At 45.8% G+C, this 26,277-nt stretch overlaps 1 protein-coding gene across 3 annotated transcripts; it reads right to left on the bottom strand.

Moving 5' to 3' along the window:
- Positions 1 to 7,202: 7,202 nt before the first annotated feature.
- Positions 7,203 to 10,022, bottom strand: ATP5MC1 (ATP synthase membrane subunit c locus 1). Of its 3 annotated transcripts, none has more exons than XM_029927803.1 (5): positions 9,962 to 10,022; positions 9,373 to 9,420; positions 8,413 to 8,490; positions 7,762 to 7,940; positions 7,203 to 7,425 (listed from the first exon to the last, which is right to left on the bottom strand). In XM_029927803.1, exons 2-5 carry the CDS (start codon positions 9,409 to 9,411, stop codon positions 7,311 to 7,313), a joined length of 411 nt encoding a protein of 136 aa, XP_029783663.1. In that variant the 5' UTR covers positions 9,412 to 9,420; positions 9,962 to 10,022; the 3' UTR covers positions 7,203 to 7,310. The 3 variants fall into 3 exon arrangements, with proteins under 3 accessions (XP_029783663.1, XP_029783662.1, XP_029783664.1); XM_029927802.1 differs by having other exon boundaries at positions 9,892 to 10,000; XM_029927804.1 differs by lacking the exon at positions 9,962 to 10,022 and adding an exon at positions 9,583 to 9,606.
- Positions 10,023 to 26,277: the final 16,255 nt, after the last annotated feature.

Raw genomic sequence — 26,277 nt, forward strand, 5'->3', positions numbered from 1 at the left:
GCCCCGCCCGCTGCCGCCGCCGCCGCCCACACATCCGGCAGGAAAGGCGGCCCGAACCCGCTGCCGCTAACGCCAACGACACCGGCGACGCCGCTCGCCCCCGGGCCTGCCGCCCCGGCGCCCGCCGTCGCCGTCGCCGCCTCCTCAGTTGGACTCTCCGCCATCGCTGCTTCGCTTCCGGGACTGCTCGGCAGCACGTCCGCCGACCAGAGCGGCCGCTGCTCCCTCCCGCTCTCGCACCACCGAGAGCCGGGCCAGAGTGTCCCCACCCTCCGCTTCCACAGCCCGGGCGGCGCTGGCTCCGCCCACCCCCGCCCGACCAGCGAGAGGCGTTCTGCAAGAGCGTCCACCCACGGTCCTCCAGGGCGAGATTGGGTGGAAACAAGCCTGCTAGGCCGGGGCTTTGGGCCTGCGTTGGTCCACGGCTTTGGGGGCGGAGGGTCTGGAGCGTGCCAGCGTCGAGGTGCGGTTGAGAGCCCAGTGCCGTGGGATATTTTATTTTCTAGGGTGACAGGAGGAGGAAGGAAGGGTCCTGTCCCCACCCTTAACGGGAGCGACCCTCAGTCATGTCTGTGGGATAGAATTGGGGATCTTGCTCCCATGGGGGAGGCTAGAATAGATGAGTCGACTTGCTTAGGGCTCTTTACGGTCTGAAAACCTCTAATTTATCCTTGATCCCCGCACCTTCACCCACGTAGGGCAGGCTGCCATTGACTGCTGCGTGCAACAGGATCAAGAGGAAGGAATCCGAGCCTGCAACTGAAAAACGCCCTCATTTGAGTTTATTCAATATATATTTATGAAGGGGCTACTAAATGCCAGGCACTGTTGCTAGGCGTTGCCATAGGGATAATGAAACAGACCTAGAGAAGCATGGTAAAAGGAAGAAAATCAGGCCTCCTGCCTCCAAGCTCAGTCCTCCCCCCCCCACCCCCCACTTCCCGCAAGTCCTTGAATATACAGGAATCAAGGGACTGGGAGCTTAAATTCTGGGCGGATTCCTCAAGACTCCTGAAATATGCAAGGTGAAAGATCATACTATGGACTAAGAAAAACAGAAGGCTTCCAAAAAAAGCTTTCCCTTTTCTCCCTAGCAAGAACACAGGCTCATAGTCTTATCGGGACACCCTTGGCCAGATGTGTTTCAGAATTTAGAGTAACACTCCCAGTAAGGTCTGGAGCAGCACCCAAGTAACATTGGTATTTGGACAGCAAAGTGTATGAATATTCATACAAGTCAAACAACTAGCCTCACTCTAGTCTATTTTGCTGCCCAAATTGTTTTGTGGAAGAGAAGTCCAGTTTTCACTGTGTCATGAGTTTTCTAGTAAGGGACTATGGACTTGAATGATAATGGCAAACATTTATTGAGGCTCAACACTTGTTTCTTCAGCTGGCATTTATTGAGTGCTTAATATGTGCCAAGCACTTTGTATACCTTGTCTTATTTATTCCTTTCATCAATTCTATGAAGTACTATTATTAGTCCGTTCTGAGAGATGGAAAAACAGAGGCTTACAGAGGGTCCTGTCACTTAACACAAGTCACACTGAGTGAGCAACAGATTTTGGGCTGGAAGCCAAATCTGTCTGACTCCAAAGAAGAAGTTTTTTGTTTTTTTTTAAATTTATTTATTTTGAGAGAGAGAGAGTGTGTGTGTATGCGTGCGCGAGAGTGCAAGAGTGGAGGAGGGGCAGAGAGAGAATCCCAAGAGGCTCTACCGCGTGGAGTTCCAGGCAAGGCTTGAACCCATGAACTGAGATCATGATGTGAGCCAGCTGCCCATCCAGAGAAAACGTTCTAGCCACTATGTGACACTGTCGCAGCCTAGAACTCTCCCACACTTACTGAATTTTACTTCATGGAGTCCTGTGTTACCTGATTTCATGTTTTGATGGTATAGTGTTTTACCAATAATAATACTAAGGATATTGAAGTATCTGCGAAAGTATACACAAAAAACTGGTAATAGTTGCCTCTGGATGGTTTGATTTCTGACAAGGTGGGCCAAGGGGTATGTGTGTATGTGTACCTTTTAAATATTGTACGGTACATCTATTGCCTATTCAGATTATGTTTAATTCATCTTTTTTTTTTTTTACATTTATTTTTGAGAGACAGAGTATGAATAGGGGAGGGGCCGAGAGAGAAAGAGACACAGAACCCGAAGCAGGCTCCGGGCAGATAGCCTCTTTGGAGTCTATTTCTGCATCCATAGGATGGTGATGATTCTTACCTCTCAGAGTTTTTCTTTTTTAAAAAAAATTTTTAATGTTTTTATTTATTTTTGAGAGAGAGAGAGAGAGAGAGAGAGACAGCATGAGCAGGGGAGGGTCAGAGAGAGGAGAACACAGAATCCGAAGACAGGCGCCAGGCTCTGAGCTAACTGTTAGCACAGAGCCCAACGTGGGGCTTGAACTCACAAACCTGGGATCATGACTTGAGCCGAAGTTGGATGCTCAACCAACTAAGTCACCCAGGCACCCCAACTCAGAGTTTTTCTGATGATTACATGTGATGATCCCAGAAATGTTTTGTAGAGTGGCAAGCACCGTCCAAATAATTAGGCTCGCCTTTGCCCATGGACATCTCTCCTCCAGGCCTTTGCTCGTACTTTCTCTATCTGTAATACTTCTTCGCTCTGCTCTACCAGGGGAGAAATCCCAGTTATTGAAACTCTGAACCTCTGTTCCTCATCAGTAATATTGGTAACATGACAGTAGCTATAAAGCAGAGATAATGGGATAATGAATGTGCACAATACCTGGCCTGAATAAATGTTCAATAATTGTTAACTTTTACCCTTACTCATCTTCAAGGCAAGTTGAAATACTTTCACTGCCAAACCTTACCGCCTCCAGGCGTATTGTTATTATTACTGTTAACTAGTCCTTTAAAATTACTCCATCCTCTAGAGTAATTCATACCTTTATTATAGCAAATGCTTCTTACTTTAGTGGTTTGGTTACTCATCTGTCTAGCTACTACATATGACATACTCTAGGGCAGAAAACATGGGGCACCGATCTTGTGTCTCTAGGAACTGACATTCAGTGAGTGCTGCAGACCTGGTGGACAGGAAATGAGGCCATGGTAGCCAGGTGCCTTTCCGCTGGCCACGGATCTCTAGAATTTCTCCTCCTCTTCCTCCTCTGACATGCCTGGTTTCTTTCCAAAGGGCTGGGCCAAGCTTGCACAAAGAATCCACAAGTCAAGGCCTGAAGGGCTGTGGAGCAAGGCAGCTGCTTAAAGGACCAGCTCACCACTTCCCAGGGGATCTCTAGGGAGCCTCTAAGGTGGGGAAGGGAAGGGCCAGGAAGAGGCTAGCAGAATGTTTCAGGCTGGCGTTACTTCGTCCAGTGTTTACTGACTTTTTCCAAGGCCACGCCTGGCGGCTTTTCTGGCAGCTTGGCCAGAGGGTAAGAGTGTGCCTTCAGAAACCTCTCCCCATGTCCTCCAGGGATGGATGGGATGGCAAAACTAAGTGGTCTTCCTACGTGAGTCTGGATCTAAGCACTGGAGTGCCCTGCACAGAGCCATCTTAGTGCAACAAAATTTGGTAGCACCTTGCTTATGACATCTAGGCACGTGTCCTCCCCCAAGGGTCCTAGAGTTCAGGTCACTCAACTCCGTCTAAAAAAGATAAATCACAAAGATCCTTCTCCTCCTTCCCCAAAGTCCTGTGCCCCTCCAGAGCAGTCCTTTCCCTACAGGGGCCCCAGCCTTTTGTCTTGGGCTCAATGCCAGGGATAGAGTAAGAGTTCCCATTCAGGGGTGCCTGGGTGGCTCAGTTGATTAAGCGTCTGACTTCAGCTCAGGTCATGATCTCGCAGTTCGTGAGTTCGAGCTCCACGTCGGGCTCTGTGCTGATAGCTTGGAGCCTGGAGCCTGCTTCAGATTGTGTCTCCCTCTCTCTCTGCCCCCTACCCTGCTTGTGCTCTCTCTCTCCCTCAAATATAAAACATAAAAACATTAATAAAAAAAGAGTTCCCATCCGGGTTATAACTCTTGGATGGAAAGGAAAAATCAGAACTTGGATTGGGTGTTTGGGGCTTCTGATTATAAATAATAGCTATATTAAAAAAAATTGTTTTGTATATGTTTACTTATATTATCTCACGTTGTTGTCCCAACCACCATGAATTGTTCTCATCACCATTTTATTTATTTATTTATTTGATAATAAAACCTTTTATTTTTTTATTTATTAAAAAAAATTTTTTTTAATGTTTTATTTATTTTTGATACAGAGAGAGACAGAGTATGAGAGGGGGAGGGTCAGAGAGAGAGGGAGACACAGAACCGGAAGCAGGCTCCAGGCTCTGAGCTAGCTGCCAGCACAGAGCCTGACGCGGGGCTCGAACCCACCAACGTGAGATCTGACCTGAGCCGAAGCCGGAGGCTTAACCGACTGAGCCACCCAGGCGCCCCAAAACCTTTTATTTTTTTAAGGTTTTTATTTATTTTTGAGAGACAGGGAGAGACAGTGCGTGCAGGGGAGGGTCAGAGAGAGAGGGAGACACAGAATCCAAAGCAGGCTCCAGGCTCTCAGCTAGCTGTCAGCACAGAGTCTGATGTGGGGCTTGAACCCATGAACCGTGTGATCATGACCTAAGCTGAAGCCGACGCTTAACCGACTGAGCCACCCAGGCGCCCTTCATCCCCATTTTAGAGATGAGGAAATTGAGTCTCAGGGGAGAGAATCACCCAGTTAGGAAGTGTCAGGGATGGCGTTTGCCCTCTCCTCTGACTCCCGAGTACAGGCTCTTTGCTACCATGCCCAACTCTTAAGGTAGTGGTCATGAATTGTTTTTGGTCACTACCTCTCTGAGAATACAATAAAAACAATGGATCCTCTCCCAAGAACAATGCATCTCTGTACTTACAAGTATTTTGCACGAAGCAAAATGGTCCCACCCATGGACCCTAGACTAAAGAATCTCAATGGTAATGGACTAACTAGACTTGCTAAGGGAGCATGCTCTTATGACTCTCTAGGGTCCCATGGGCCCACCGACTACCTTCCCAACTTGGCTGATTTAGACTCGTGAGTCCAGTAACTCCCAGGCTGTTTGCAGCCAATGCTCAAGGGAAATTCCTGCCAGCCCCCTTGGCAAAAACTAGGTTCCTGGAGCTTCCCAGAAAGGAAAAGCAAACCACCTTTCCTGGAAGCCACTCTTTGATTACCATTAGAGGGTAGTGACCTAGCCAACGATGCCAGCCAGACATCCCAAAGGGTTACTACATTCCGTGTTCATAACGTTACCAGTTAATCTACTGCTCTCTTGGGGACACCTCAGCTGCCACTTCAACCCCAGTTTTGCCTGGAGATGCCTGGGCTCCGCTTTGGGTTCTAGCACCAGCTTGCTGTGGACAACCTTGGGAGAACTACCTAAGAGGCCAGTAGTTCTGAACTGGGAGTGATTTTTGCCCCCAGCCAGGAGACGTGTGTCAGTATCTGGTATTTGGCAATTGGTCGTCACCAAGTGGGTGAAGGGAGGTTGCTACTAGCATCCAGTGTGTAGAGAGAGGGGCCAGGGAACTGCCAAACACCACGTAACACGCAGAGCCACCCACCGCAACTAATTCTCTGGGCCCAGATGTGCCAATGGTGAGAAATCCTGTGGGACCATCAGATTGTGGAATGACTCTTAGCGGGGGCTGGACTGGAATCCGTGGCCTGCTGTGTGGTATCAAGCGTGTCCATTAACTTCTAAGATGCTTAGATGAGTCAGCACAGTGCTAAGGGCCTCGGTTCTGAATTCCAGCTTCACTCATCAGCTGTGGCTTTCACAGGTTCCCATACCTCCCCGAGCTTCCTTTTCTTACCCGTAAAATGACGTATTTCATAGGGATGTTGGAAGCTACTCGCAGACATTGCTTAGCACTGTGCCGGACATACAGGTGCTCAAATGTCAGCTGATGTTGCTACAACACTAGCTCCCTTGCTTTTCCTCATCTATAGCATATTGCTTCCATACCCACACATTCAATGTGGATACCATTCATGGCTGAATTAGGGCCCCAAACGCCCTAAGGGCAGGACCTTAGATTTCTTTGCCTTTCTGGGGACAACAAGGAGGATGTTTAGCACTTGTGGGTTGTCCTTACTTTGCATGTAAATTCAATCCATTCTTGTTAAACTCAGTGTTTGGTCTTTACCCCTCTTTGCTAGCTGCCCTGCAGAGGAAGTTCTTAACACTGATTAGGAATATTCTTGGTTTCAGTTTCACACCAAGTTTTGAGGTAAGTTGAGGTATAGGAAATTCACAAGATGGATCCCACTGGCACTCCTTTAGAAAGCATCGAATTTGTTCATCCTGTCACATTTTGCTCGGGCTACGGCTAATGGAAGCAGCAGGTGTGCACATACCCATCACTGGGCTATCAGTCCCGCGCTGGCCAAGTTGGGGAAGCCTGCTGGGCACAGGCTGAGACCACAAGATGGGCACAAGGCTCTCTGACCAATTCGTTCGTTAGTTCAACCATAAACCCCAAAAACCAACAAAACAAAACAAAACCCCTCACCCTTTTGATCCCTACCAAGGCTAAGATTGTAAGTTCCCCAAGAACAGGGACTGTATCTCAGCTGCTTTATTCCAGAACATTTAGACACTCTAACTCTAAGAAAGGCTAACAGAATGAAAATGAAACTTACAAGGGGGGCTAAATGCAGCCAGGAGGCCCACCTCCCTTTCCAACGGGCTCTGCTGACTTCTTTGGGACGGTTTCCCTGTCTGTGCCACCTTAATTGTGTGGCCAAAATGAAAACGGATGGGACCACAGAGCAGTTAAAGGCCTGAGGTGGGCTCCCCACTTCTTCCACTTCCCAGCGCTGTCACGTCAGACACACATTGCGCTTCCCTCAGCCTTGGGCCCCTCATTTGCAAAACAGGTGTAACCACTGTACCTCTAATTCTAGGGTTGCTAACATAAAGGTAAAACACTCGGTGCAAATGAAGCCCCTCAGAAGTGTTACCCACCTATTATTATTATAATAAATTTGAAGGGAAGAGAGCACCAATCGCTTAGACAAATCCATGCCTCTTCTGAAGAATGAAGGAGCCCTCCGTACATCACGGAGGTGCTACTTCTCAGCCCTGGGGAGTTCCAAACCACCAAGGGCTGACCCAACCCTGCCTCCCTGTCCCTCCTTTCCACCAAGGCCCTCCCCAGGGGCAAAGGACAGAGGCACAGGCATATGGGTTTAGAGAAACAGTTGTCTTTAATGGTAAAGCTTAGCACGCTCCAGCACCAGGCCTGGCCTGAAGTCCAAGCAGCAGGGACGGGTGGGCGACCCTCACGGAGCCTCACATGGCGAAGAGGATGAGGAAGGCAACCATCAAACAGAAGAGCCCCATGGCCTCAGACAGGGCAAAGCCCAGAATGGCGTAGGAGAAGAGCTGCTGCTTGAGAGACGGGTTCCTGCCAGGGACGGAGATCATGGCAGCCAGGGGAGAGGAAGGGGCGGAGGGATGGAGGACACAGGTCAGTTACGTGGTGGGGGTGAGGGGGTTGCTGAAACCAAGAAAGGGTCTAGGCTGCCTATATCCTGGGCATTTGGACAGGTAAGCAGAGTACCAACGTGGTAAGCTGCAACAAGTCAGGTTGGAAACGGATTTAAATTCTGATTCAGAGATCACTGGAGAGAACAGGGGGTCACTGAAATCAACCCCAAGCTAGCGGGGGCTCTCGCTGAGGCCTCTCCCAGTAGGGGTGGTGTTTATGCTCAGAGATGCTCTAGGACACCCCCAAACTTACCTGGCATAGCCAATGATCAAACTGCCAAACACTGTTCCAATGCCGGCCCCTGAACCAGCCACACCGACCGTGGCAGCCCCGGCACCAATAAACTTGGCTGCCGTGTCGATGTCCCGGGAGACGGCACTGGTCTGGAACTCCCGTCGGGCCACCTGGAGCGGGGCGTTGCTATAGGATGGCTAGAGAGGCAAGGAGCGAAGGAGAGGGACTGAGGCCTAAGGACAGACAGGTGGCTGACTCCATCCCCTTACCTGACCTTCCTGGGCCCTGAAACTGCTGGCAAATTGCCTGGCAGGTACAGCCTGCTCGGTTTACAGAGCATGCTGGGAATTAGTCCCATTTTTCAGACAGGCCCCGGGAAACCTTGCTTTTGGAAACTTCTCACCTCTGGTGCTCACCTTGGGGTACTTAAAACTATTAGAGCACCCCTATTAAAGCCCCCTTTTGGCCCACAAGCCACTATCTTGAAGAACCCCTTTCTGGGGAAATTAATTAATTAACTTTCAAGATTTTATTTTAAAGTAATCTCTACACCCAAAAAGGGAGAGGCGTGTCAAACGCACAACCTTGTGATAAAGAACCCCATGCTCTACGGACTGAGCCAGTCAGGTGCCCCCCGGGGGAAATTTATGAGGGCCCATATGCCTTTACCTGTTGAGACGGGATCTCTGATCTACTCAAGAAGGATGCAGACACAGGCCTGATGAGATCCCTGGTACAACAGCGGATCTGTAAAGTGGGGGACACATGCTCCAAATCATGAAAGGGATAAAGAAAAAACTAAACGCTGAACAGTTGTCAGAAAGAACTACAATTACAAACAGAACAAAAGTCTAACATATTTCAAGGTCAGTTCGTGGATTCCTGCTCCTACCGGATAGGCCTGCACCGGAGACAGCTGTCCCGAGGCCCCGGGTGTAGTTAGCAGTGGCGACTTTCCCATTTAAAAGCAGGTACCAAAGTTCACTTCCACAGGCGCAGCCCTTATCGGGTATCCAGGAACGGAACAAGAACCCACACTAACATCAAGCTGGGCTTAAGAAGGGTTTGGACCCAGATCACTAAAGAATCAGAAGGAGGAAATCTTATTTTGTTGACGTGTACTCACTGTCACACTCCCTGAATGGACTGGGCCAGTAAACCTGGTGAGGCTCCTGAAACAGCCATCTAAGCAGAGCCCCCCGTAAGGAGGCTTTCAGAAATATTTCAGTATAATGCTGGTGGTTCTCAAACATGGCTGAACATCGGAATCACCTGGCCAAGTTCTAAAAACCACAGATGCATGGATTCTACCACCAACGGGTGTAGCCTGTCCATCAGGATTTTTGAAAGTTCCCCAGATGAGTCAAGATTAAGAATGACTGCTTCGGTGGGCTGTCTGGCTATGGCAGAGCCAGAATGGGGGTAAAGGTCATATCCAGGCTCAGATCACATTCCAAAGCCAAGGAAGCTTGGTTTACAAGGTCTAAATAAACCGGGGTTAACTGCATCACGACAGCCTCCCCAGAGAGCCACACCAACAGGATGCCAACAAGCTCCTCTCAGTTCATTCATTAAACATCGATGGCTCCCACATCTGGCGCTCCAGACCACGCCGGAGCCAAAGCTTACCAGAGCAGAAGGAATGAGAAGTGCCCCGGTGGCCTGCATTTTCTCACTCTGCAGAGGAAAAAAAGATCCGTTGACAACCTAGTCGTTTGCTTATAGTGCCGACCTTCGCTCGTCCCCTTCACCCCGCCCGTCCTCCCTGGACCACGTTATTCCTTGCACCATGCCCCAGATGAGGAGGGCATTAAAGGTCAAAGGATAGCGCGAAAGGACCTGCAAAAGAAGGTCACGGAGAATTTCTGTGGAGGAAAGAGGCCCGAACCCCGGGGACGAAATGTTGCTAAAGAGGATGGTCTCCCGGGAAGGCGTTTGGAGGCAGATACTGGGTATGTGCCAAGTAGAATCTTGATCATTTTACACAGCTGTCCTCGGCCCGCCTCAGTGGGGACACTGCCGTTGGTAATAAACATGAATTGTTAAGGATATAGACACCCATCGCTTCTCCCGGACATGGGGGCAAATGCCCTTTCACACAGCCCAGCCCACACCCCTGCCAATCGCTGGCTTCCAGCCCCAAGTCACCTGCACGCCCACTGCCCCGCTGCCCCAGTTCGGATCACAGCGCTTGCCCCGCTCAAGGTGACTGGCTCACCTCGCAGCTTTAGCTCTAGGTCTCAGCGTTCAGCTCCTCCACCCACGTGTCCCGGAGTCCCCCCACTCTCATTGGCCGCAATCCTCCCGCACCCCCATTGGCTAACGTCCTCAAGTTCTCCTTTCTCGTTGGCTTTCCGCAGCTTCTTCCTCTCTCGCCACAGGAGCTTCGTGGCAGTTCCCGCCTCCATGCGGGTGAAGGCGGGGTTTTTCTCCGCTCTCTGGCTTCCGAATGGTCGGTCCCCGAAATGCTCAACCATAGAGTCGGCGGGGCTCAGAGGTTCCATAACCGCCCTCACAAAATGGCGGCCAAGGTGGAAGCTGCAGAAAAAGGCGTGGGAGAGATGACCGGACGTCTTACGCAGTTAGACACATGACCTTGGACCCGAGCCTTTATTCGGGCGCTTGGGCCTTGAGGCGCATTGTGTGTCGGGATTTGTAGTTCAATCGGAGGCCCTAAGGGCAGCTGAGATTCCGCGAGATGTCCCTCCAGAGGCCGGGAGAGCCAACGCCTTTGCAGCAATTCCCGCCCTCGTGATTTTGCTTCCACCTTGGAGAATAAAGGCCGCCCGCTGGTCTCTAAAGTTTGCTAGTGGGCCAGCGGGGTTTTGTGGGCTCTGGAAAGTTCTACAGTCCTGGACTACCAGCCAAATTTTTTAAAGTATATTTTTTTGTATTGTAAAAAGCAAATTCTAAGGATAAAACGCTTAATATTCCTGTAGAAAGACGAGCAAAGTATAGGTACAGGCAATCCGCTAAAGATGACATATACATGGAAGGAAAGAATGTTTAATTCCGCTAACCAAATAGTAGTTTAAGCACATCATTTGAATCTCTCGAAAGAGCAGAATTCCTTTCATCAGTGTGAGCCAAGCACCATGTTCTGTTGCCGGTCAAAGTATGTGAGTTAGGAAACCTTTACGAAAAACGTGCATAGGAAGAAAATAAAATATTAATAGTTCTGTATTATGTAGTAGGTCGATTTATATTTTTATGAGCATATTTCTTTATAATAGAACAATATTAAAAAACTATACTAATCTGGAAAGTTGGAACTCTGGACCCTTGAGACTTAAAATAGCTTGCCAGCATAGTGTAATGGAAAGAGTGGATGACACAGAGCTCCTATGGTGGCTCTACCACGTAACTGGATTTGCATATCTCTGAGATTACCAAATCTCTCTTGGCTTTAGACTTATAAACTACCATTGATTGAAGCCTCAGCAGATGGCAAGCATTGTGTTAGCTTCCTTCAACTGTTATGTGATTTATCCTTAGGGCAATCCTATAAGTAGGTATTACTATTCTCATTATACAGATTACCGCATTTCACAAAATGTCTTTCTTCAGTTTGACGTATTGGGTTAAGAGATAAAGTCAGTATTTGAACCCAAGTCAGCCTGGGTCCAAAGCAGAAGCCTTTAACCTAATGGTTAAGGGAGTTCTTGGGCCACCTAAAACTGAGGAACATGTAACAGGGTTAATACAGGGTGCCTGAGTGGCTCAATTGATTAAGTGTCCGACTTCAATTAAAAAAAATTTTTTTTAACGTTTTATTTATTTTTGATACAGAGAGAGACAGAGCATCAGAGGGGGAGGGGCAGAGAGAGAGGGAGACACAGAACCGGAAGTAGGCTCCAGGCCCTGAGCTAGCTGTCAGCACAGAGCCTGACTCAGGGCTGGAACCCACATATGTGAGATCTGACCTGAGCCAAAGTCGAAGCTTAACTGTCTGAGCCACCCAGGCGCCCCAAGTGTCTGACTTCAGCTCAGGTCATGGTCTCCGGTTTGTGAGTTCGAGCCTTGTGTTGGGCTCTGTGCTGACAGCTCAGAGCCTGAACCTGCTTCAGATTCTGTCTCCCCCTCTCTCTTCCCCTCCCATGCTCATGCTGTCTCCCTCTGTCTCTCAATAATAAATAAATATTAAAAAAATAAAATTGGGTTAATACTGTTTAGAAATATGAAATAAAATAAATATGAGGCATAGGTTGGTATTTGGTGAATGTACTCTTTCTGTTCCTACTCTAAGTTATATTTTCATGTGGATTACCTGTTTGTCTACATGTTTGTTTGTTTTTCAAATACAAATTTGTCATATAGCTCTACTCCAACATACACTCAAAGTTGTCAAGTTTATCCTATGACCTACTGGAAATCAGGCAGTTCAAGGTCATGTTTAGAATGTGAATTTTGGGGGTGAATTAGCAGGTTTCAAATCCTGGCACTGCTACTTATTGCTGTGTGATTTGGGGCAAGGCTTTTAATCTCTTTAAGACTCAGTCTTTATCTAGAATGAAATCTTGTCATTTGCAACTATGTGGATAGAACTAGAGGATGTTCTGCTAAGCGAAATGAGTCAGTCAGAGAAAGACAAATATCATATGACTTCACTCATATGAGGACTTTAAGATACAAAACAGATGAACATAGGGCAAGGGAAGCAAAAGAATATAAAAACAGGAAGGGGACAAAACATAAGAGACTCTTACTTTTCTTTTAATTTAAAAAATTTTTTTAATATAGTTTATTTGTATTTAAGACAGAGACAGAGCACAAGTAGGGGAGGGGCAGAGAGAGAGAGAGAGGGAGAGAGAGGGAGACACAGAATCCTAAACAGGCTCCAGGCTCTGAGCTGTCTGCACAGAGACCGATGGGGGGCTTGAACCCACAAACCATGAGATCATGACCTGAGCTGAAGTCGGACACTTAACTGAGTCACCCAGGCGCCCCATAAGAGACTCTTAAATATGGAGAACAAACAGGATTGTTGGAGGGGTTGTGGGAGGTGAATGGGTTAAGTAGGTAAGGAACATTAAGGTATCTACTCCTGAAATCATTGTTGGACTATATGCTAACTCAATTGGATGTGAATTTAAAAAAATAATAAATTTTTCAAAAAGCAGAAAAAAAGAAATAATCAAAAATCTTCAAGAAAAGAAAAACAATAGCCCATCACTCTTAAAAGAGTCTTTATCTATAAAGTGAGATACACCTTTTTCAACCAAATTGTTTAATTTGATTTGATTTTATTGAGAGAGAAAGAGCATACACATGCACATGAGCAGGGGAGAGAAATTCTCTCTCTCAAAAATATAGAAAATCTTTTCTTTTTCTTTTTCTTTTTTATTTTTGAGAGACAGAGAGAGGCAGCTCGAGCAGGGGAGGGTCAGAGAGAGAGGGAGATACAGAATCCCAAGCAGGTTCCAGGCTCTAAGCTGTCAGCACAGAGCCCGACACGGGGCTCGAACCCACGAACCATGAGATCATGACCTGAGCTGAAGCTGGACGCTTAACTGACTGAGCCACCCAGGCGCCCCGAAAATCTTTTTTTAAAACATTTTTTATTTTTGAGAGAGAAAGAGAGACAGAGCACAAGCAGGGAAGGGGCTGAGAGAGAGAGGGAGACACAGAATCCAAAGCAGGCTCCAGGCTCTGAGCTGTCAGCACAGAGCCCGACATGGGACTTGAACTCACCAACAACAAGATCATGACCTGAGCCAAAGTCGGCTGCTTAACCAACTGAGCTACCTAGGCGCCCCTCTTTTTTTTTTTAATGTTTATTCATTTTTGAGAGAGAGAGAAAGACAGAGAGACAGAGTATGAGCAGGGGAGGAGCAGAGGGAGAGAGAGACACAGAATCCAAAGCAGGCTCCAGGCTCTGTCAGCACAGAGCCTGACCTGGGGCTTGAACCCACGAGCCATGAGATTGTGACCTGAGCCAAAGTCAGACGCTTAACTAACTGAGCCCCCCAGGGGCCCCTAGAGAGAGAGTGAGAATCTTAGGCAGACTCCATGCCCAGCTTGGAGCCAGACAAGGCTCAATCTCACAACTGAGATCATGACTTGAGCCAAAATCAAAAGTCAGATGCTTAACTGAGAGAGCCACCCAGGCGCCAAGATTTTAAGTAATCTCTGCACCCAGTGTAGGGCCGAACTCACAACTCCGAGATCAAGAGTCATATGCTCCACTGACTGAGCCAGCCAGGTGTCCCTCAACAGGATTGTTATAAGGAGTGAATGAGAGAGTGTATGTGGAGGTGATCTTTTAATTATTGAAATAAAAAGCACTCATAAACCAGGAGGCGGTATGTGAAGTGAAAGGTTGTTGGGAAAGCTCAAATCCGGACCCAGCATTTTGGGGTTAGACTCACTGTCTTGGAAGAGGCCAAAAACCTGTGGGACCCCCAGAGGACTGCTGTGGAGACAGAAATGCTAATGATGAGGCGGCCAAGGGCAAACATGGTAGATAAGAGGCCAGGAAGTCTCTCTTTCCGAAGGCATTTCTGACTCTCCAGACCCACCTTCTCTCAAGACCTTCGCTTTCCCTTCAAGCCCAGCTCCTCACTCTGCAGGAATTCAACAAACATTTTTGAGCACAGACGAATAATACCAGTCTCCACCCTAAACAAGCACAAAACTAGCAGGAAAATAAGTAGGGAAACAAGTAATTCAAATGAATAGTGTCTTAATGGGCATTGCAAGGAAACTACCTTCAAAATACAAAGAAGGGAGAGACTAACTTAATCTGGAGAGAACCAAGAAAGGTCTTCTTGGAAAAAAAAAAGATTTCTAGGCTGAGTTTTGAGGATAAATATACGTTAACTTGATAGGCCAGGGGAGAGGGGCGCCTAGGTGGCTCAGTTGGTTAAATGTCCGACTTCGGCTCAGGTTATGATCTTGCGGTTTGTGAGTTCGAGCCCCGTGTTGGGCTGTGTGCTGACAGCTCAGAGCCTGGATGGAGGCTGCTTCAGATTCTGTGTCTCCCTCTCTCTCTGACCCTTCCCCACTCAAGCTCTGTCTCTCTTGCTCCTAAAAATAAATAAACATTAAAAAAATTTAAAAAACAAAATATAAGTCAGGGGAGAGGGTGAGAATGGACGAGACTATTCCAGGCAGAGTGAACAACATGTATAAAAACCCAGGAAGAGGGGTGCCTGGGTGGCTCAGTTGGTTAAGCGTCTGACTTCGGCTCAGGTCATGATCTCACAGTCCATGGGTTCAAGCCCTGCATCAGGCTCTGTGCTGACAGCTCAGAGCCTGGAGCCTGCTTCAGATTCTGTGTCTCCCTTTCTCCCTGCCCCTCCCCTGTTCGCTCTCTGTCTCTGTCTCTCAAAACAATAAAGACAAAAAAAAAAAAAAACCCCAACCCAGGAAGAGTTGGGGTATCCCATCTTAGACCAGTCAGCCATAGCCCGGACACAGTGCACACATGCTTGCTGCATTTGCGTTTCTGGCAAAATGGCTACATGAAATATTCTGAAAATCTCCTATCATACCTATAGATGCTGCCTAAAGATAAAAAATAACAACTATATTTTTAAAGTGCGTGCCTCGTTTTTGACAGCTAAAATAAAATGCATTCCTGATTTTATTAAGTTACCAACTTTCCACAGTCCGGAAAAAAACACCCCATCTCCTAAATGACCCAGCTGGTGATGATATATTCTGTGAAACAATAGTAACAAATATAAAAGGCAGGGGTTTTAGGGGGGAGGGGAGAAATGACGCATGGTGATAAATGCTGGTTTTTACATGCATAGCCGGGCTCATAAGAGGGTAAAGTCTTCAGGGACCTAAACAAGGCAGGAACATAAAATCATGGCAGTAACCATGTAATATTAAACTGCAGCAGCCATGGCTAGGAATATGGTGAGATAGAGAAAGGAGTGTCAATCGCAGGAATTAAATGGCTTGAGTTTGGATCCTTCGTGGGGACAGAAGAGTTTGGTGCCTGTGTGAGAAAGGGAGTTGGAATTGAAGTTTCCAAATAAAGCTAAGGTCCTCAAAAGGCTACTGCCTTTGAAGGGTGGAGATCCACAGGGAGGTAACAAGAAGATGTTCTACCTGTTCCTGGCTCTGGGTGAGAAAAATGGGGCGCCTGGGTGGCTCAGTTGGTTAAGCGGCCAACTTTGGCTCAGGTCACGACGATCTCACAGTTTGTGAGTTCGAGCCCCACTTGGGCTCTGTGCTGACAGCTCAGAGCCTGGAGCCTCCTTCTGATTTTGTGTCTCCCTCGCTCTCTGCCCCTCACCCACTTGCACTCTTTCTCTTTCTCTCTTTCCCTCTCTCAAAAGTAAATAAACGTTAAAAAAAAACCACGGAAAACTTTCCTGAGAATTTGTAACTACAAGATTATTTTTTATGTTGATTTTGAAGTCAAATCTATACCCTATTGGGTGCCTAGCTGGCTCAGTTGGTAGAGCGCGCTAATCTTTTTTTTTAGTTTATTTTGAGAGAGACACACACACACAGGAAGGGCAGAGAGGGAGGCAGGGAGGGAGGCAGGGAGGCAGGGAGGGAGGCAGGGAGGGAGGCAGGGAGGGAGGGAGAGAGAATCCCAGGCGGCTCCGCATTGTCAACGCAGAGCCTGATGTCGGGCTCAAAATCATGAGCAGTGAGATTGACCTGAGCCGAAACCAAGACTCAGTTAATACTTAACTGACTGAGCCCCTCAGGAGCTTCGAGCAAAAACTCTTAATTTTGGGGTCGTGAGTTCAAGCCCCATGTTGGATGTAAAGATTACTTAAATAAATACATACATACATATGTACAAAAATAAACAAGAGCACATGCGTGCACACACACACACACACACACACACACACACACAAATCTATACCCTGTTGTCTACAAATGTCCAAGATAAGGAGTTGGCATTAAAAGTGGTTCTGGGGGCACCTGGGTGGCTCAGTCAGTTGAGTGCCCGCTTTGGCTCAGGTCATGATCTCACGGTTAGTGAGTTCCAGCCCTGCACTGGGCTCACTGCTCCAGTGCAGAGCCTACATTGGATCCTTCGTTCCCCTCTCTCTCTGCCCATCCCTTGCTCAAGCGCACACACACATGCTCTCTCTCTCTCTCTCAAAAATAAATAAAACATTAAAAAAAAAGTGGTCTGGACTAGGGATGCCCTTGGGCTGAAACAGTGTAAGACTCCTCTGCACCCATGCAAGATTTTCACAGTAACTGAAAGTGATCTCCATAAAGAAATAATCCACAACGAGCAAGGATGAACAAACGTAGCAAACAGCAAGAATTTCAGATAACATAATTTTTCAAATGACAACTCAACTGTAAAAGAGGCAGTAAGGTACAGTGGTTAAAGATGGAGGTTCTAACATCACACTGCCTGGACTCTAGTCCAAGTGCTGTATTTACTATCTAGGTGACCTTGGGTAAGTTGATTAGCTTTTCTGTGCCTCCATTTCCTTGTACAGGGATGTTATGAAAATTGAATGAGTTAATATTGTATAATACAGTGCTTGGCACATAAGGTCACTGATGCATTTGTTATTTATTTATAATTTTTAAATGTTTATTCGTTTTTGAGAGACAGAGAGACACAGAGTATGAGTGGGGGAGGGGCAGAGAGCGAGAAAAAGACACAGAATTGGAAGCAGGCTCCAGCCTCTGAGCTGTTAGCACAGAGCCCGACACGGGGCTCAAACTCACAAGCTGTGAGATCATGACCTGAGCTGACGTCAGATGCTTAACCAACTGAGCCACCCAGGCCCCCACATTTTTTATTATTTAAAATTAAGTATGTTTACATACTTTTAAATGCTTTTTAAAGTATTAAGAACATAAGGAATAATAATAATGAAGAGATCAAGACGGTATAAAAAAGAACTCACAGATTTGAAGAAGAAATAAATGGAACTTTAAAAAATACAGGGGTGCCTAGTTGGCTCAGCCAGTGGAGTGTGACTCTCGATCTTGGGTTTGTGAGTTTGAGCCCCACATTAGATGGAGAGATTACATAAAACAAAATAATAAAAAAAAAGAAAAATGTAGCAATTGAAATAAAAAAAAGGATAGGTTAAACAAGAGATTAATAACAGCTGAAGGAAAAGTTAGCACATTGGGAAAAAAGATCTGAGGAAATTTTTCAGAATGAAGCACAGAGAAATAAAAGAACAAAAATATGAAAAAGAGGTTAAGAAACACGGAGTGCCCTATGAGAGGTAACATTCATCTAATTAGAATATTAGAAGGAGAGAATAGAGAGAATGGTAAAAAGGCAATATTGAAAAATATAATGGCTGAGAAATTTCCAGACTGATCAAATACATGAATCCTCTGGTTGAAGAATCTCAACAAGTCCTAAATAGGATAACTATAAAAAAAGAAAAATCTACCCCTCTTCTCATTTTAGTGAAACTGCAGATCACTCTTCAAAGATGAGATAGTAAAAGCTACCACAGAGGAGGGAAAAAGCCCACTTATTTACAATGGAAAATTTCACTGAGAAGGTAACATGTGGACCAAGATTTGAAAAAGAGGAGTAAGATATAAAGCGGGGGAGGGGGGGGGAACTAGTGTTTCAAGTGTAAAGAACAGCAAATGCAACAGCCCTGTGGTTAAAGATTCCATGGTTTCTAGCCTGAACAGCTGGGATGATGGGTTTGCAGTCAAATGGGATACGTTTTGACTATGATTAGAGCTTTTTTTTTGAAAGTAGGATTAGGATTTCCATTTTACCATATTAGGTTTGAGGCAATGATTCAAGTGAAGATGACAAGTAGGCTTTTGAATAGATGAGTCTGGAGTCCTGAAGAAGTCTGGGTTTGAAATATCTATCTGGAAGTCATCACTAATAGTTGGCATTTAACATCTTAAGACTGGATGAGATTATCAATGAAAAGATGCATTCCCACCAAGACATGTCATAGCCAAACTGTGAAAAGACCTAGATGAAGAGAGAATCTTGAAAACAGCAAGAGGAAAGCAACTCATCATGGGCAAGAGATCTTCATTGGATTTACAGCTAATTTCTGGGGCGCCTGGGTGGCTCGGTCAGTTAAGCGTCCGACTTCAGCCCAGGTCATGATCTCACAGTTCATGAGTTTGAGCCCCACATGGAGCTCTGCACTGACAGCGCAGAGCCTGGAGCCGGCTTCGGATTCTGTGTCTCCCCCTCCCTCTGCCCCTCCCATGCTCACACTCTGTCTTTGTCTCTCTCTCAAAAGGAAACATTAAAAAGTTTTTGGGGGAAAAAAAGAAAGAAAAAAGAAAAAAAGACTTACAGCTAATTTCTCACCCAAAACTACTAAGGCCAGAAGACCGTGGGATGACATATTCAAAGTGCTGAAAGAAAAGGACCGTCAGCCAAGAATTTTACATCTATCAAAACTATCCTTCAAAAGCTGTAGGAGAAATTGAGACGTTCCCAGATAAACAAAAATTAAGACAATCAATCACTAGCAGAACTGCCTTCCAAGAAATATTACAGGAAGTCCTTCAGGCTGAAGTGGTAGGACATTAGACAGTAACTCAGATCCATAGGAAGAAATAGTACTAGCAAACATAAACACAGTAGTAAATAAAAAAGATAGTATAAATATGTTTTTCTTTGTAAGTCTTTTCTTTTTTTAAATGTTTTTATTTGTTTTTGAGAGAGAGAGACAGCGTGAGCAGGGGAAGGTCAGAGAGAGAAGGAGTCACAGGATCTGAAGACAGGCCCAGGCTCTGAGCTAGCTGTCAGCACAGAGCCCGATGCAGGGCTTGAACCCATGAACTGTGATATCATGACCTGAGCTGAAGTTGGACACTTAACCAACTGAGCCACCCAGGCACCCTGTAACCTTTTTATATCTGATTTAAAAAGACAATCACATAAGGAAGTAATTATAAAGCTGTGTCAGTGGGGCTTGTAATATCTAAAGATATAATTTGTATAATAATAATAGTACAGAGGAGAGTGGGGGGATTCAGTTATATTTGAGTCGAGTTTTTGTATACTATTGAAATTAAGTTTGTATTAATCTGAACTATATCTTTTTTTATTTTAAAAAAATGTTTATTTTTGAGAGAGATAGAATGCAAGCAGGGGACGGGAAGAGAGAGAGGGGGACAGAAGATCCAAAGTAGGCTCTGTTGACAGCAGAGAGCCCAACATGGGGCTTGAACTCACAAACTGCAAGATCATGACCTGAGTCGAAGTTGAACACTTAATCTACTGAACCACTCAGGCCTCAACTAGACAGTTTTAAAGTAAGCTGTTAATTGTGATTCGTTGGGCAGCCACTAAGTAATAACTAAAAGCATATAGTAAAAAAATATAGTATAGTAAAAGAATATGTTATAGTAATTAAAAAGACTTACTAGAGGGGTGCCTAGGTGATTCAGTTGGTTACGTGTCTGGCTCTTAGTTTTGGCTCAGGTCATGATCACACACTTTGTGAGTTCAAGCCCTGAACTGGGCTCTGCACTGGTGGCTTGGAGCCTGCTTGAGATTCTCTCTCTCTCTGGCCCTCTCCTGCTCTCTCTCTCTCTCTCTTTCAAAATAAATAATAAACTTAAAAAACAAAAGAAAATAACATGCTAGAAATATCTATTTGACACAAAAGAAAAAAATCACAAATCCGTGAAAATTAAGCACATGTTCCTAAATAACTGATGTAGCAAAGAAGAAATCATGAGGGAAATTAAAAAACACTTTAAGATAAGTGAAAATGAAAACATAATGTACCAAACTAAAAAGGACACAGCTAAAGCTGTGCTTATGGGTAAATTTATAGCTGTAAACACCTATATTTAAAACGTGGCGGGGCATCTGGGTGGCTCAGTTGGTTCAGTGGCCGACTTCCGTTCAGGTCATGATCTCACAGTTCGTGAGTTCGAGCCCTGCATCGTGCTCTATGCTGACAGCTCGGAGCCTGCAGCCTGCCTTAGATTCTGTGTCTCTGTCTCTCTCTCTTTGCTCCTCCACTGCTCGTGCTTTGTCTCTCTCTCTCTCTCTCAAAAATGAATAAATTAAAAAAAAATTTAAATACATAAAAAATTAAATTTAAAAATAAGTAAATAAATAAATAGCATACAGATTCAGAAAAATATATACTTTTTGGTTCAAGGTTGAGAAAAAAATGAGTGTACACAGAAAAGTTCAGTGGGAGTAGCTTAAGGCACCCCAAAATTGAGAGGCCAGAGAAATGAGAATGAGCAAAGAAGAGAGAGTAGGAATGGCTAGTGAAGTAGGAGGTATAATTCAAGTGCTGTCTTGAAAGTCAAATGAAGAAAGTGTTTCAAGGAGGGAGTGATCAAACTAGATGGGCTCTAGATTTGGCTTTGTTTTTTTTCAGTAGGCTTCATACCCAAGCACCGAGCCCAGTGCCAGGCTTGACCTCTGAGATCAAGACCTGAGCTGAGATCAAGAGTCGGATGCTCAACCCGCTAAACTACCCAGACTCCCCTAGACTTGACTTCCTAGACTTGATTCTGAATGCAGCAGCCTAGAGATCATTGGTGAACTTCGCAAGAGAACTTCTGTGGATCTCTGCGTGTGAAAGCTGACTGGAGTGGGTTGTGGGTTTAAGAACATGGTGAGTTGTCACCATTTCACCTGGTTGTCTAAAACTTGTTCTCAGTTTGTGAGTTTGTGCCCTGCATCAGGCTCGCTGCTACAGCATGCAGTCTGCTTTGGATCTTCTGTCCTCCTCTCTCTGCCCCTCCTCTGCTCTTTCTCTCTCTAAAATAAACGTGGAAAAAGAATCTTAAAAAAAATAAAGGGTGTTTTGGGGATAAGTGGACATTTTTTGGTTATGGTTTCAGTATTAGATGAGATGAAAAATTTCTGATTTGGAAAGGCAGAAGTGATTAATTAAAAAAAAGAGGTGATAAAATAGTATGTACACTATGATCTCATATTGATTAAGAAACACATACATTAAAAATATATATGTATCTAAAAGATCCAGGTAGGGGCGCCTGGGTGGCTCAGTCGGTTAAGCATCCGGCTTTGGCTCAGGTCATGATCTTGCGGTTCATGGGTTCGAGCCCTGCATCAGGCTCTGTGCTGACAGCTCAGAGCCTGGAGCCAGCTTTGGATTCTGTCTCCCTCTTTCTCTGCCCCTCCCCCACTACCATGCTCGTGTGCTCACTCTCTCAAAAAGAAATGAACATTAAATTTTTTTTAAAAAAGAAAAAATAGCAGCATGACTTTATGCTGATAGGAATAAACTAACAGAGATGCAAAAAATTGATGGTAGGGGCGCCTGGGCAGCTCAGTCAGTTACGCATCCGACTCTTGATTTCAGTTCAGTTCCTGAATTCACAGTTTGTGAGTTTGAGCCCCCCACTGGGCTTCACGCTGGCAGTGGGCAGTCTGCTTGAGATTTTTTCTCTCTTCTCCTTTCTCTCTGCCCTCCCCTACTCGCACTGTCTCTGTCTCTCAAAATAAATAAGTAAACGTAAAAAAAAACCTGATGGTAAAGGAGAGAAAAGGGAGGCCCTCCGAAGCAGGTGCTCATAAATGGCCAAAGGGAGCCGGCCTTGGGGAACTCCATTAATACCAGACACAGTATCCTTTACAATGAAAAGCACTGCTACAGAAAAGAGGGTCATATATACATTAATAAGAGGCTTGATTCATAAATAGACTATATGGGTGCCTGGATGGCACAGTCGGTTAAGCATCTGACTTCAGCTCAGGTCATGATCTTGCAGTTTGTGATTATAAGCCCCGCGTCGGGCTCTGTGCTGACAGCTCAGAGCCTGGAGCCTGCTTCCGATTCTGTATCTCCCTCTCTCTCTGACCCTCCCCTGCTCGTGCTGACTCTGTCTCTCAAAAATAAATAAAAAACATTAAAAAAAAGAGAGACTATAATAATTCTAAACTGTATGCGTCTGGGGCTCCTGGGTGGCTCAGTTGGGTAAGCGTCTGACTTCATCTAGGGTCATGGCCTCACGGTTGATTAGATCAAGCCCCACATCGGGCTCTGCGCTGACAGCGTGGAGCCTGCTTGGGATTCCCTCTCCCTCTCTTTCTGTCCCTCCTCAGCTCACAGTCTTTCTCTCTCTCAAAATAAATAAATACACATTTGAAAAAGGAAATAAACTGGGCGCCTGGTTGTCTCAGTTGGTTAAGCATCCAACTTCGTCTCAGGTCATGATCTCGGGATTCGTGAGTTTGAGTCCCGCGTTAGGCTCTATGCTGATAGCTTGGAGCCTGGAGCCTGCTTCCGATTCTGTGTCTCCCTCTCTCTCTGACCCTCCCCTGCTCATGCTCTCTCTCTCTCTCTCTCTCTAAAATAAAGACAGTAAAAAAAATAAAAAAATAATATTCATGCAATGTGAACACTTACAGAACTATAAGGAGAAATTCAGAAATCCATCAGCATGATGGGGGACTTACCGCACTCTGTAACAGACAGATCTAGCAGACCAGTAATTAACTAGGATATAGAATATTCGAAAGGCACAATTAACTGCCTTCGGTTATTAAATCTACAAAGAACTCTGCCTTCAGTGATTGGAGAGTGCATGTTCTTCGCAAGCACACACAGAAAACTTCTAAAAATCGACCACTTACCAAGCCACAAAATAAGCTTCAATAAATACCGAAGAATCAATATCACACAGACCACAGTCTCAGACCACCATGTAATTAAATGAGTCAAGACATCAAAATCTATGCATTTAGACATTAAGAAACAAAACACTTTCAAAGGTAGACTTGGAGTCAAACCAAGAATTAAAGGGTCGCATCTAGAAAAGGGCAGGTGAACACTCATTTCCAGACAGACACCCCCAAAGGTCTCCACTCTATTCTAGGCCATGTTGTCTAATGCATGTGTGCACATGTGTGCAAACACACACATACACACACACAAACACCTTTCTCCCAATATAGCTTAAGATGAGTCCACTAAGCATGACGCCAGCACCTCATGAACACCTACAACTCATCTTCCCAAAGTGAAGCTCAAGCAAGTCCAGGAAATTTGTAGAAGCAACATGATGAGACAGCTTTGCCCCAAGTACGTCATTTCCTACTAAAGTCTTGTAGTTCAGGCTCTGTCCTAACTCAGCATGGCTCCACAGCACCCCCTCATCTATGGACTAAACAATAAGTATCATGTCCACCTGCCCTGCCCTGTGCTCGTGTAGGGGCCAAACTCAGGCCACCCCAAGATGGCTACTTTGGCAGGAAGATTATTTTGAATTTAAAAAAAATGTTTTTATTCATTTTTGAGAGAGAGAGAGATTGAGAAAGAGAGAGAGAGATTGAGAAAGAGAGAGAGAGGGAGAGAGAGAGAGCATGAGCAGGGGAGGGGCAGAGAGAGAGGAAGACACAGAATTCAAAGCGGGCTCCAGGCTCTGAGCTGTCAGCACAGAGCCCGATGCAGGGCTCAAATCCACGAACTATGAGATCATGACCTGAGCTGAAGTTGGGCACTCAGCTGACTGAGCCACCCAGGAGCCCCTGAATTTTTTTAAGTTTATTAATTTATGAGAGAGAGAGGCAGCATGAGTTGGGGAGGGGCAGAGAGCAAGGGAGACACAGAATCCGAAGCAGGCTCCAAATTCTGAGCTGCCAGGACAGAGCCCGACGCAGGACTTGAACTCATTAACCGTGAGATCACGACCCGAGCTGAAGTCAGCCACTTTAGCCAACTGAGCCACCCAGGAGCCCTGAAGATTATTTTGAAGGCAATGGAAACCCGATGAGCTCAAGGGAAACCTTTGCCTCTCCCTTGACTACCTAGAAGAATCTAAAATTGGGGATCTCTCCCAGCAAAAGGGCTATTCACTGTCTTTCATCTTCCTGGGAAGTGCGTTCCTTCTTCTCTCTTTAGTCCCAGACCCTCACCCTTCTCCTTGGTTTGGGGTGACATATATGCCTCATTCTGCCCAACTTTCTTTGGAATTTTCAGGGTTGTACGGATTCCCCATTCATACGCTATCAAACTTGATTTTCTCCTGGTAATCTGTCTCATGTCAATTTGTTTCTTAGTCCAGCTTAGAGGGACCCTTGAAGGGGACAGGAATTCTCTTTTAATTTTAATTAATTAATTTTTTTAAATTTACATCCACGTTAGTGAGCATATAGTGCAACAAAGATTTCAGGAGTAGATTCCTTAATTTCCCTCACCCATTTAGCCCATCCCCCCTCCCACAACCCCTCTAGCAACTCCCTGTTTGTTCTCCATATGAAGGGGACAAGAATTCTTGCTCCTTTAAAAAAATTTTTTTTTAGTATATTTTATTTTTGAGAGACAGAGAGAAACAGCGCAAGCAGGGGAGGGTCAGAGAGAGAGGGAGAAATAGAATCAGAAGCAGGCTCCAGGCTCTGAGCCAGCTGTCAGCACAGAGCGTGACGTGGGGCTCAAACCCACGTATCGTGAGATCATGACCTGAGCCGAAACTGACTGAGCCACCCAGGCGCCCCAAGAATTCTTGCTCCTTGACACTCACCTGGGCTTCCTTCCGTGCAGCGACGCTTTCCCATGGTTTAAAGGTTAAAAGAGACTCATGGACACTTGATTCATTTGTGTTGGCATAGAGCCAAGACCTTTTGGAGCACCTGGATTTATTGCATTTTGTTTTATTTTACCTCTTCATCAGTCATTACCTGTGCAGAAACTTCTTCCAAGTTCCAGCCCAGTGCCTCCCTCTCTTATGATTTAAAAAACATCAAATGGTACCATCTATGTCTAAATCAGTTTTGCATCTCCTAGCATGTTTCTAATGAAGGCACATTCATCTAATTTTTTGGAAATAATTTTATTGTGTTAAAATACACGTAACATAAAATTTACCATGTTGGGGCATCTGGTGGCTCTGTCACTTAAACGTCCAACTCGATGTCGGCTCAGGTCACGATCTCATTGTTTTGAGATTGAGCCCCACATGGGGCTCCTCACTGAGTGTGGAGTCTGCTTCGGATTCTCTCTCTCTCTCTCTCTCTCTCTGCCTCTCCTGTGCTTGCATCTCTCTCTCTCAAAATAAAATAAAACTTTAAAAAATTCACTATCTTAACTGTTTTTTTTTTAGTGTATTTATTTTTAGAGAGAGGAGCGCCTGGGTGGCTCAGTTGGTTGAGTAGCCGACTTTGGCTCAGGTCATGATCTCACGGTTTGTGGGTTCAAGCCCGGTGTTGGGCTCTGTGCTGACAGCTCAGAGCCTGGAGCCTGCTTCGGATTCTGCTCTCCCTTTCTCTCTGCCCCTTCCCCGCTCATGCTCTGTTTCTGTCTCCATAAAAAAAAATTAAAAAAAACCCCAACAACACATTGAGAGAGAGAATGAGTGAGGGAGGGGCAGAGACAGGGGGGCAGGGCGGAGAATCTGTGCTGAGAGCAGAGGCCCTGATGCGGAGCTTGAACCCACGAACAGTGAGATCATGACCTGAGCTGACGTCAGATGCTTAAATGACTGAGCCACCGAGGGCCCCGCTTACCCATTTTTTTTTAATCCTCCACTCCCCCACCTCCATCTTAACCACTTTTAAATGTACAGTTCAGGGGCGACTGGGTGGCTCAGTCGGTTAAGCATCCAGCTTCGGCTCAGGGCATGATCTCACTGTTCATGGGTTCGAGCCCC

Source organism: Suricata suricatta, chromosome 17, assembly GCF_006229205.1.
Source record: "Suricata suricatta isolate VVHF042 chromosome 17, meerkat_22Aug2017_6uvM2_HiC, whole genome shotgun sequence".
Lineage (NCBI taxonomy): Eukaryota > Metazoa > Chordata > Mammalia > Carnivora > Herpestidae > Suricata > Suricata suricatta.

What these genes read in the sequence shown, in the direction of transcription:
- ATP5MC1 (XM_029927803.1), bottom strand. Translation starts at nt 9,411, where the DNA reads ATGCAGGCCACCGGGGCACTTCTCATTCCTTCTGCTCTG. An exon ending in TTCTCATTCCTTCTGCTCTG is followed by an intron (nt 8,491 to 9,372) that starts GTAAGCTTTGGC and finishes CCCACTTTACAG; the next exon opens with ATCCGCTGTTGTACCAGGGA. An exon ending in CAGAGATCCCGTCTCAACAG is followed by an intron (nt 7,941 to 8,412) that starts GTAAAGGCATAT and finishes TTGCCTCTCTAG; the next exon opens with CCATCCTATAGCAACGCCCC.